Source organism: Leucopleurus acutus (assembly GCF_964270905.1).
Source record: "Leucopleurus acutus genome assembly, chromosome: 16".
Classification (NCBI taxonomy): domain Eukaryota; kingdom Metazoa; phylum Chordata; class Mammalia; order Artiodactyla; family Delphinidae; genus Leucopleurus; species Leucopleurus acutus.
In genome coordinates, this window is record NC_139158.1 from 6,148,498 (window position 1) to 6,161,480 (window position 12,983).

The window sequence follows — 12,983 nt, forward strand, 5'->3', positions numbered from 1 at the left end:
GTATTGAAAGCCATAAAATAACTAAAACACTGATCAAGGAATTCTACTTCTCTGAACGTAGCATTAGATTCTAAAGAACAATCCAAATCCTAAAATTACACTGACATTCACTACAGCATTTTTTGCAACAATGAAAAATGAGACAGACCTGAAACTTCCAACAAAAGGAATTGTTACATCCACTTGATGGAAAATGACCAGCTATTAAGCGTAACGTTTAGGAAAACCATGTAAAATCCTTAGGACATAATACTAAAGAAGATATAAAATATAAACACTGTGATTTTTGTTATATAGAAAAATGTGCACAGAAAAAGAATCAGAAGGAAATACACCAAAATACCGGTATCAAATGGATTGTGGTGTTGGGATTTTGGGTAATTTTTCCCCTATTGTTTTCCCAGATATCCAATAATGTACTTGTATTCCCTTAATTTAAAAAAAAATTCCAAAAATTTGGATGCAATGCATATTATCAGTGGGTAGCACTAGAAAGATAATCAGATAGATTTAGGCTCTAATCCAAGTTCTTAGCTGTGTTTAATGCAACAAGGAAAGAATGGGAAAGAAAGAGGGACTCTGCAAAATTAATTTTTAAAAAAGTCAAATATATAGAGTGCCTCTTGTAGGCACTGAACTGTACAAGGTGTTCTGGAGTATAAAATATCTAACATCTAGGTAGAAAGACAATTCTAAGTGACTGCAATACATTCTCAGGGAAGCAACACGGGGGGACAAGATTTGGTCCAAAAGCAGAGGTTCCAGAAGAGTGACAAGGACAGAACTCTCATGGTTCCGCCCTCGCTCTGCTGGAAAGTGTGTTCTGGTGGGGCTCCTGACTCACGCAGTCCTGCTTCAAGGCAATACGCTACCAAAGGGCGTCCCTAGACTCTAGCTGGACTCAATCTTTCTTGGGTGTAATGCCCAGGGCAGTATGACCCATGATTACTGAAATACTCCAAAAGCCAAAGAATGTAGTTTCTGGAAAGAAAGAGAGAGAGAGAAACAAAACAGCTCATGCAGAAGCATGTCAAAATGATGGGGCTTTATTTCTATGGATTCTTTGGTGTCGGATGAGGTGTGAACTCTGTCTAAAGCTGTCCCCACATTCAAGACATCTGTAAGGCTTCTCTCCAGTGTGAGTTCTCTGGTGTTTAACGAGGGTTGCGCTCTGACTGAAGCTTTTCCCACATTCTTGGCATTCGTAGGGTTTCTCCCCGGTGTGGATTCTCTGGTGTTTGGAGAGGTCGGAACACCGTTTAAAGCTCTTCGCACACTCTTCACACGTGTAGGGTCTCTCTCCCTGGTGTGTCCTCTGATGTCTAAAATGGTTGGAGATACGGCAGATTTCCCCGCACTCGTGACACGTGTAGTGCTTCTGCCCCATGTGGACCCTCTGATGCCGGTTGAGGTGTGAGCTCTGTCTGAAGCTGTCCCCACATTTGGGGCACGTGTACGGCTTCTCACCTGTGTGTGTCCTCTGGTGTTTAACGAGGGTTGCGCTCTGACTGAAGCTTTTCCCACATTCTTGGCATTCGTAGGGCTTCTCCCCGGTGTGGATTCTCTGGTGTTTGGAGAGGTCGGAACACCGTTTAAAGCTCTTTGCACACTCTTCACACGTGTAGGGTCTCTCTCCCTGGTGTGTCCTCTGATGTCTAAAATGGTTGGAGATACGGCAGATTTCCCCGCACTCGTGACGCATGTAGTGCTTCTCCCCCATGTGGACTCTCTGATGCCGACTGAGATTTGAGCTCTGTCTGAAGCTGTCCCCACACTTGGGGCAGGTGTAAGGCTTCTCTCCAGTGTGAGTCCTCTGGTGTTTAACGAGGGTAGCGCTCTGACTGAAGCTTTTCCCACAGACAGAACACCCATAGGGCTTCTCCCCGGTGTGGGTTCTCTGGTGTTTAAAGAGGTCGGAACGCTGTTTGAAACTCTTCTCACAGGTGTCACACGTATAAGGTCTTTCTTCATGGAACCGCCTCTGCGCCTCAAGTAGGCTTGAATGATGGTAGTTTTCCCCACTGTCAGGAGATTCATGAGGTTTCACAGTATCTAACCTGTGTTTGCAATAGTTCCCACGTTCATCACCGGTAATGGGTCTCTCTGCTGTCTGGATGTGCTGAGCAGGAACGAAGTTTGAACTTCTGGCACTAGTCCCCAATTCATTCTTTTTGGAGCCTCCCTCTTCTCTGGGAGCACTCTTGAGATCTGAGATGCTGGTGGCTCCCTGATCTTCAGGAGGCTTTTCAAGTTTCAGCAGTGAGGGGTCGCCTGATGGCTTTTCTATCCTGTCCTCATGGGCAACCCCACACTCGGTAGACAGGGGCCCCTTCTCCTGGGACTCTTGTAGCTGCCCTTGTGGCTCCACTTCTTCTAGAATTTCTTGCTTTAGAATCAACTCTTTGTTCTCAGTTCTGGTTTCCAAACCTGAAACATTAAGATACAGATTGCTGACATTTCATCCTTGCACAAGAGTGAATAAGAAAGTGCTAGCAGAAAAACACCCCCCCCAACCCCGGCCAAAGCCCTTTTAATGTCCTCCATGAAACCACTCCTGAAGTTAAATTATTTTAACTAACCTGTCAGATGTGCTCACATTTACCTGTACAAACCCCGTTTCTTTCCTTTTATACTTGTGCCTCCGCCGGCCAACCCGTCTCTCCTGCCCCAGCCCCACTGCACTGTCGTGTGAATCACTGTATTACACGAGGCACTACTGGAGAAGGTGTTGACACAGACGGTACAACCTTTATCCCATGCACGCAGGATGCTTTACTAAGAGAGATGAGCTACAGTAACAGACACACCAGGTGCCTCCAGTCTGAAGGCAGGCTCTGGGTAGGCAGTAAATCTAGGACTGATGGAAAGTCCGTGAAGGATTCCATCCCCCAGTCCAGAATTCTTGCAGTTTACTCTCCAGGAAGGCTGAACCAGATAAATTCAGGACTGGGGACATGAGGCACAGCTGAGAACAGGGGACAGGTACCACCTTCCCATGAGGAGAGTCAAGTGAAAATGGACACACTGGTGGAACCTCCATGCACTGTCCTCTGTTCAGGCTCAAACTGTCAGCCCCGAGCCTGACATCCTCCTGACAGAAAGGGCAGGGATTTCATAGGCTTTAGTCCCTACTGGATTCCCACCTAGAACTGCACCTGGCTTATCTGCACGCAATGAAATATCTGTTGACTGAATCACTCTACGGGAAAACTTAGCAGCCTGGGCCAAAGACCCAGAGACACTGACATGTGGGAATTTCCAGGTAAAACAGCACCTGATGCCTGACCCTGTCCTGAAGATTACAGTTCACAAGTCCTTCCCAATAGTTTCCAGTCAGAATACTTGGGTTTAACTGCTAAACACAAACAGAAAGTGAAAGGTTACCAGCATTTCAGGAAAACCTCTGATAGAAATGCCAATGAAACATGCAATCCATGAAATGAGAGAAAACTGAATAACCTATAATTAATATTCGCAGATAAATAAGAGACAATACTGCACCCAGGAAACAAGGAAGCTATAAGAAAAGGGATATGGCTTCCCTGGTGGTGCAGTGCTTAAGAATCCGCCTGCCAATGCAGGGAACATGGGTTCGAGCCCTGGTCCGGGAAGATCCCACATGCCGCGAAGAAACTAAGCCCATGTGCCACAACTACTAAGCCTGCGCTCTAGAGCCCCCAAGCCACAACTACTGAGCCTGAGTGCCACAACTACTGAAGCCCGCATGCCTGGAGCCCACGCTCCGCAGCGGTAAGCCAGCGCACTGCAATGAAGAGTAGCCCCGGCTCACCGCAACTATAGGAAGCCCGCGCCCAGCAACGAAGACCCAATGCAGCCAAAAATAAATAAATAAATAAATCTATTTAAAAAAATAAGAAAAGGGATATTTCGGGACTTCCCTGGTGGTCCAGTGGTTGGGACTTTGCCTTCCAATGCGGAGGGTGCAGGTTCGATCCCTGGTCAGGGAGCTGGGATCCCGCATGCCTCGCGGCCAAAGAGCCAAGACATAGAACAGGGGTGGTCTTGTGGCCATTTCAATAAAGACTTTAAAAAAAGGGGTCCACATCAAAAAAATCTTAAAAAAAAAAGAAAGAAAAGAAAAGGGATGTTTAAAGAAAAAGAAAAAGCTCTTCAAAATATTAGTGAGAGCAGAAATATTTCAACCTAAGAGTTGGAAAATAAAGCTACGGAGATTTCCCAGAAAGGGAAAGAAAAGATAAGGAAATGGGAAGGAGGTAGGGAACCCTACAGGATCAGCCCATGAGTTCCAACATCCAACTGGAAGAAATCCCAGAAAGAAAACAGGAAAAAATGAGATAAAAATAAATAGATAAAATAAAAGAATACTACAAAAAATTTCTCACAACTCAAAGATGCAAGCGTCTATATTGTCAGGGCCCACCAACTCTCAGAACAGTGAATGAAAAAAGAAACTTCACACCCAGCCACACCCATTGTGAAATTTCATACCAGCAGGAATAAAGAAAAGCTCCTAAAGGCTTCTGCACAGAACAGATGACACACCAAGGATAAAATATCACTGTAGCATCAGATTTCTCAATTGCAACATGGCAAGTTAGTTACAAAATCCACCGTCTTCAAAATTCAAAGGTAGAGTCATTTCTAAAGTAGAATGCTACATCCAGCCACACCATGATCTGGATGTGAGAGAGGAATAAAGGCGTTTAGACATGCATTGAGTTCCCAAGTATATGTTCTCTGTAATATACTGGAGGTCGTTCTATATCAAATGGAGGGGGTAAACCAAGGAAGAAAATCGTATGGGATCCGGGAAAGAGAAAAAGGTGAGAGTGAAGGAACGTTCTAGGACAACAGCTGTGTAACTGACCTGGAGAAGCCCATCCAGCCTGGAGCAGAGGAGGCTTGAGGAGGAACTCTCCAAGGGGAGAATGAAACTGATGGCCCATCTGATGAATCTGAACTTACTGAGAGGGGTTTACATTTCTAACAGAGAGTTTGTGGGTGAACTGGTGCTCAGGAGTTGGAAAAGGAGGCACGTGCAGAATGAGGCATTATTAATTCTGGGAAAAACTAAAAGCTGTAAAGGAAAAGACTTACAGTCATACATATTAGGTGGGTGAATATAGATAATATTTATATAGGCATAATACTGAAACACTCCCTTAACAAAAAACAGACTGATTTAACTATGCTGAGAGAATTACGGACTGTAAATGTGAGCATGCTGGGGAGGCAGGACCCCGTCTTCCTTAGCAGGCAGTCAAGAGATAATAACTGAAACTGAGAAACAAAAACCCAGCAGAATAAGCATCTTATTTAGAAATATGAAAATAAATACCACTGGAAGGGGTGAAAAGATTTTAAAGTTATTGTCTCTGCAAAGTTGGAATCAGGATTGAGAAGGGCCTATTTTCCTAAGAAGATTCGGAAAACACAAACCATAAAGTAAAAGATTGAAAAATTTGACTATATTAAAATTTCAAAATTTTATATAACAAAAATGCCATGGTTAGAAAGACAAGCCACCTCTATAACCAATAAAATAACAAAGGATTAGTATCAAAAACATAAAGAACAGCCACAAAACAATTTAAAAGATAGTGGAGGAAAGGAGAGGAGATAAGGATACACCATTCATTAATCCTAACAGTATTACTTACTGAGCACCTACTCTGTGCCAGGCACTATTCTTGGCACTTGGGATATAAATGAACAAAACAGACAAAAATCCTTCCCCCGGTGGAGCTGACATTCCAGAATGTCAGCAGATGAACATAAAGTCAAATATATAGGATGTCAGAGGGTAATAAATGCTATGGACCATGTCAGGCAAGGCGAGGGATCTGTGAGGTGGCTGATGGCAGGAATCATGTATTAACATCACGGTCAGGTCAGGCCTCGCCGAAAAGTGAGATGTGAGCACAGGCTTGAAACAAGCCAGGGAGTCTGTTTGGTGGAGATCCGGAGGAATAATATTTCAGGCAGAGGGAGCAGTCAGAGCAAAGACCGTGAGGCAGGATGCCCACCACGCTCAAGGAGCAGCAAGGTCAGTGAGGCTGGGGGCGTAAGTGAGGGGAGAGCAGAAGGGAACAGGGCCACGTCCCATCAGGCACCACAGGCTTTTACTCTGCGTGAAATGAGGAGTATTCAGGTTATGAGCAGAGGTGTGATGCAAACCAACATTCTAAAAGGAACACTTGGGCTACTGGGTTAAGACATCGTGCTGTCAGCTGAACACCAAATGTTGCCAAGGGTGTGGAGAAAGAAGAATTCTCATATACGGCTGGTAGGAGTACAGATTGGCTCCCATCATTTTGGACAGCAAGATGGGCAAACATCCCTAAGTATATTCTCTTCAGAGACTCCTACATATGAACACAGGGAGAAAGAGACAGGAACGTTTGGTATAATACTGTGTGTAATGGTGAAAAACTAGAAGCCTTAACGTCCGTTGACAGGAGAATGGATAAGTAAATATTGGAATAGTCATACAATGAAATATATAGATGTTAAAATGAATAAACTAGAGCTACACGCATCAACATGGATAAATCCCAAAAATGCAATGTTGAGAAAAAAGCCAAGGTGCAAAAGAACCATACAGTAATATAATTTATATACTATAAAAACATGTAAAAATACTACATACGTTTACATGTTTACATATTTACGTGTTTACATACATTTATATAGAGAGAGTGTGTATATGTGGCTACATGTATAAGTAGAAAGAATATAAAACAAGCATGGAAATGGTAAGTCAGGATATTGGCTACCGCTGGAGAAGGATCAAGGGTAGAGCTTTCAGGGAAGGTACACAGAGCTTCACCTATAGCTATGGCTGTTAATATATTATCTCTTCAGAAAAAAAAAATGAAGCCATAGCCAATATTAAAATTCGATAAACCTGGGTGGTTAATCCTCAGGTGCTCATTCTATGTTTTTATACTTTCTTATGTATTTTTATTAAAAAATGAACCAAAATAAAAAGCTGACTCTATCACCTAACAATACAGAACAGAGACGTCTTGCTTGGGTCACAAAAGGGACTCGAAGGCTCTCAACCTGTGTCTGAATGGCAGGCTGGCTGGGGGATTTACTGAAGCAAGACCTCCACGAATCACACAGCTGGAAACAAGCAAAGGCAGGGCACTTACTTGGCGAGACTGCATTCCCATAATCCTTTGGCGCACTCTCCCTGTAGAGGTCCCTCTGTGCTGGGCCCAGACGCTCCCACTCCTCCCAGGTTAGAGACACAGCCACATCCTGGACTGTCACCAACCCCTGAAACAACACAAGACCTCCCTCAGCACCTGCCGTCCCAGGATGGCGTCACCAACAGTGCCAGGATGAAGCCGGACTCCAGAGAGGAGTCTGCGAGCGCTGAGAAACCGAGTCACGACCAACGGAGTCTTTATCAGTGAGCCTTGTACCGATGCGGGAGTTGCAAAGTGACTAAAAACAGAAGCTGGCATTCTCCTGCAATCCTGAAAAGCCTTTTTATGAACTGTCTACACTAACTTGGGGGGAGAGCAAAATATTCATTTGGGTTATACTGCTGTCATTTATCAAAGCAGAAACCTGATATGGATTGAAAATATACAGGTTAACCAGAGTCCCGAGTTGCAGTGCTGGCTTTCAGATGCTGTTTCCTCACCTGTGAAATGGATACAAAGATCTATCTTCAGAGGAAGGTACCTCACCAACAGCAGTAATGTGTTTTCCCCTGAGCCTCTCCTTTCCTTGTAAAGGAAAACCACACTCCTGTGTGTCTCCTCTGCTCTCAGTACTCTGAATATTCACTACAACACTCCTTCACTTCTGACACCAGGTGTGTGCATTTCCACAGGTCAGGCAATTCTGTGGCACCAGCTGGGTGTCCTACGGTTTAATAACTCTGACCCTACCCACCTGGAGATGGTGTGACGTCCCATTAGGTTAAAGGGCTCATGTTTCATATACATCCTAAAGTTCACGCAAAATGTAATAAGGAAAGAACTTATGAAGACCACAGCATCCCTCACACCTCCATTCCCACCACCAGAACACGTTCACTCCTCACCTGGCGTGAGGTCTCATCAAGCTCTCTCTGTAGAGCCCAAACCAAGGCGGCAGCCTCCTCCCCGCTCTCCGGGCAGTGCTTGCGCACCCAGGCCTGGAGCTCCTGGGGCAGGATGGTCAGGAACTGCTCCAGCACCAGCAGCTCCAGGATCTGCTCTTTCGAGTGCACGTCGGGCCTCAGCCACCGACGACAAAGTTCCCTGAGTCGGCTCAGCGCCTCTTCGGGTCCGGCCACCTCTTGATAACGGAGCCGCCTAAAATGCCGTCGGGAAGTTTCGGGATCCGGACAGTCCCCTGGTGGGTCGGACTCCCCACCTCCGGGTGAATCTTCCTCCACTTTCACTATCCAAGGTCCATCACTCAGGGGCAGAGGAGCGACCTTGCCTTGACTTGCGGTCCAGATCCAACTCATCCTTCTCCTGCAAGTGCGCACTTTCCCGGAGTTCTGCCTTCAGGTGAAATGACAGCAAACCCAGCAAAAAGCCACGGAGCTCATCGGATCTCCCCAAAGCAGCGGCTGCCCACCGTCCCCTCCCTAACAAGCCCCCACCTTGCCCAGCCCCCTCCTATCCGCAGCTACTCCTCCCAGAAGCTGACAAGTCCCGTGACAAAAACCAGCAGGAATAGCCCCAGCAGGAAGTGCGTCCCGACTCCCTGCTGTGTCCACCCCTCCCGGGCATTTCCGGGGCCTCTCTAGGCTCCCCGGAGGAGTGAGGTGCATCTCGGTGGTTCGCTGTCCTCACCCTTCAGAGATACTCTGCACGAGTACATTTTAATGTGGCGCTTATAGTCCTTAACGTTACCGAACTAAAGGATATTCTCCCTTTAAAAATGAAGGGGGCTTCCCTGGTGGCGCAGTGGTTGGGAATCTGCTTGCCAACGCAGGGGAGACGAGTTCGAGGCTTTAGGCTCGGGAGAATGCGGAGCAGCGAAAGGCCATCGCAATGAGAGGCTCGTGCACGGCAATGAAGACGTAGCCCTCACTTACCGCCACTAAGAAGAAAGCCCACGCGCAGCAACGAGGACCCAACGCAGCCAAAAATTAAAAGTGAATGTCATTCTTTAACACATTATCTGTGAATAAAGTTTTGTAAATTTTGTTTTAGGGAAAGTTAAAGTTCCAACTGTACAATAAGTGGTCATTCATCCACTGGGTATTCATTTAATGCAAGAAAGGTTTGTTGAGTATTTTCTACATGCCAGGCATCGTGCTTGACACTACAGACACAAAACTGGGAAGACATAGTCCCCGTCCTCCGTTGTTCAGTCTCCTAAGGGAGACAGACACTTAAACAAATCCTTGCAGGACAGTGGGGTAAATGCAGTACTTTGAGGTGTATGCAGTGTCTAGTTGTATAACCAGAGGTGGAAATAATCAACCATGCCTAATGGAGAGGGTACAGTGAAAGACTTCACAGAAGAGATTAAGCTTCACATTAATGCTTAAAGAGTCCATGTGGACTGAGGACATATTTTAATTTAATTTAATTTTAAAAATTATTATTTTAAAATAAATTTATTATTTTTGGCTGCGTTGGGTCTTCGTTGCTGCACGGGGGCTGCTGTTTGTTGTGGTGCGTGGGATTCTTGTTGCAGCGGCTTCTCTTGTTGCGGAACACAGGCTCTAGGTGCACGGGGTAGTTGCAGCGCACGGGCTCAGGAGTTGTGGCTTGCAGGCTATAGAGCACAGGCTCAGTAGTTGTGGCACATGGGCTTAGTTGCTCCACGGCATGTGGGATCTTTCTGGGCCTGGGCTCAAACCCGTGTCCCCTGTATTGGCAGGCAGATTCTTAACCACTGTGCCACCAGGCAAGTCCCTTTAATTTTAAAATGGGTTAAATTTATAGGCAATAAATCCATAGTAGATTGTATCATCCCCTCCAACTTCAGATTTCCTATGCCCAGCTTCCTTGCAATGCTTCACAGTATCCAGGTTGCCAAGGATTTTGTCCTATTCTAAGCCCTACTCCCCTGCTCTATCATTTACTCCCTCTTCCTCACTTCATTTTAAGTATCTGCATGGACACTGCCACCCCACCTCTTCTTTTCTGTGCCAGTGTTCAGAAAAATAAACCATGCAACAGAAATGAAGGATACTATACATTAGTTTAATATTTACATTAAATCATCTGCATTATTTAACAAATGAAGAATTATCTAAGTTATGTTATGGGTAAATGCATTTAAAATATCATTTATTTCAATAAGTATTGTACAATTAATGTCCTCATTTATGAATGCAAAGTCCCAGGCAGGGTCAGGATTCCATATGACATATCTGTGGACTAAAGTTTAAATTATAAACTAATGATTTAACCATAGTTTGTGCAAAAGCACAGGCAGTCAACCCCTACTTTAGGCTCTAGCAGGTAAGTGGCTGTATTAGCCTGTTGTGATCTGTTTTGATTGGACATTAACAGGACAAAAAAACAGGAAAAGGCAGATTTTTTGGGATTAATTTTTATGTCCCATCCACTTACACAGAAAAAATTCACTACTCACAAGGCTCATATTCATCATTTTACAAATTTAGAGCAACATGTAATACTTTTTAAATATTTATTTATTTGGCTGCTCTGGGTCTTCGTTGCCACGTGCGGGATCTTCTTTGTGGCCTGCGGGATCTTTAGCTGTGGCCTGCAGGATCTTTTAGTTGCGGCATGTGGGCTCTTAGTTGCAGCATGCATGCAGGATCTAGTTCCCTGATCAGGCATCAAACCCAGGCCCCCTGCATTGGGAGCACAGAGTCTTAACCACTGGACCAGCAGGGAAGTCCCAACATGTAATAATTTAATGACATAACTTGTCACATGTTTGCATCTGATCTCTCCAGGGGGTTTGAAAGTCCCTGGGGGCAGAAACTTTGCACAAGTCTACTTTTTCATCTGTGTGGGAATGCTATCACAGTCTGGCAGGAAGTCAAAAGCTCTTTTCCCAGTATTGCAGGACAAGGCTTTGAGTAGGGTTGGGTGGCCAAGGATGGCAAGGGAATTGGACAGAATGCAAATTCACAAATAAGAGAACCCTTTATAGTATAGGCAAATCTAGCTCCAGACAATATCCACCTATATAACTAGTAACGGAATACAGAAGAGAATATCACGTTCTATGAAGGCAGTTCAAGGATTTTTCATCTCCTCCCAGTGAGAGGAGATGTAGGTCTCCTTACTAGCTGATTACCAGTCCGGGCTCCACTAGTTCCTGCTTCTGGGTTGTGTGACTGTGGACCCTGATCATGATATAGTGATTTGCTTAGCTCTTATCTCCCTTTCTCCTGTAATGTAACTTTTGCCTTCATCTGCAGAATATCAAGTGCTTTCATCTGCTCTCACTGATATCCTTGAATGACATATTTCTCTGTTCCCAATGCCTTTTCTGATGCTTTGTTCAAAAAAGTTAATTGAAGAATGCTAGCTGCCTCATCTTTTAAAAATAATTAAGTGAGGGGAGAAAGTGAGAAAAGGAAAACAGGGCAGGAATAAATAAGATGGAGCCAGGGATAAGATGGGATTAGAAATTGCCCACTGTAAACTGCTGTTTACTGGCAAAAGGTAGCCCACAGTTTGGCTTTGAGAAACCTCAGCAGCCAAAGCAAGAAGAAAACAAGATCAGTTACGTGATTTACAGTGTATCTCAGGTAAAAGCGAACTACTATAGTGGCTTAGGAGAAATCCACCTATTCTTGGTACCAAGAAGGAAGAGAAATTTATACTCATAAGAGCAAAGCTTGGGCTTCCCTGGTGGCGAAGTGGTTAAGAATTCGCCTGCCAATGAAGGGGACACAGGTTTGAGCCCTGGTCCCGGAAGATCCCACATGCCACGGAGCAACTAAGCCTGTGCGCCACAACTACTGAGCCTGCGCTCTAGAGCCCTTTCTCCACAACAAGAGAAGCCACCGCAATGAGAAGCCCGCGCACCGCAACAAAGAGCAGCCCCCGCTCGCCACAGCTAGAGAAAGCGCGCACACAGCAACGAAGACCCAACGCAGCCAAAATAAAAAAATAAATAAAATAAAATAAAAAAATAAGAGCAAAGCTTAACTTATTAGCATACTTAATTTGCAAGACAAGCCAGGTTACAGTGACCTGGGTATTTTCTGCTTATGCCTCTGAAAACCATAAGCAAAACTTAAATTGTTACCCCAAATTGATAAGAAGTAACCGCTAACCAATTCCCTTTCATTTAAGAAAATTCTAATATTGTAACCAATCTCTGTGAAGAATAAACAGTCACTGCCTCCACACTATATAAGATACTTTAAAACAATATACTTCTGAGCCTCATTCCTTGTTTTGGTTTGAATGCTCCCAGTTTGCTGTCTTTTTGGTGTGTGCACAATAAACTTTTACTAATTACCACTTCAGTGATTCATTGGTTTTACTTTTTTTTTTTTGTCTGAACTTTTGACGATTCTAAATGTAAAAAGGGAAATACAGATACTACATTGCACCAAACATACCGCAGTGTCAATTTAAGCGTCTCCAGGTCTCTCTGGAGATAGTAGGGGATTTTCTGCATTTCTTCATTCCCATAAGGTAGACCACGGCACGAGCAAGGCATTCTCAAAACTCCATCCCTGATATGAGTGAAAATTCACAACATACGCTAAAAAAATAACGCCTGGAGTATCCAAGGATATATGCCACTCAGAGTGGAGTCGGTGAGCCTCATTCATCTTCATCACTTGTAAGACAGTGACTCTTGTGCCTGTCGAAGAGCTTTGCAAACGGATACAAAAACGAGACTATTAAAGATGGGATCCCGAGAGAGTAAGTTGCTTATCTCTAGTGAAAATCTGTGCTTCGCGGCTCCTCTTGCTGCAACCTGTTGGCTTCGGAGTTACTATGAACCTCAAACCCCAGCACCCGGCCCTTCTACCCAATAAATACAGACGTCGCCGTTAAAAAAAAAAAAAAAGGATGGGATCCCCTTGGCTAGAG

General features: G+C 44.6%; 1 protein-coding gene across 1 annotated transcript; it reads right to left on the reverse strand.

Annotated features, from left to right (window-relative positions):
- Positions 1-1,030: 1,030 nt before the first annotated feature.
- ZNF394 (zinc finger protein 394) lies at positions 1,031-8,455 on the reverse strand (the record flags this gene model as incomplete). Its single annotated transcript, XM_082856831.1, has 3 exons — positions 1,031-2,427; positions 7,140-7,266; positions 8,045-8,455. 3 exons carry the CDS (start codon positions 8,453-8,455, stop codon positions 1,031-1,033), a joined length of 1,935 nt encoding a protein of 644 aa, XP_082712957.1.
- Between the last annotated feature and the right edge of the window lie 4,528 nt (positions 8,456-12,983).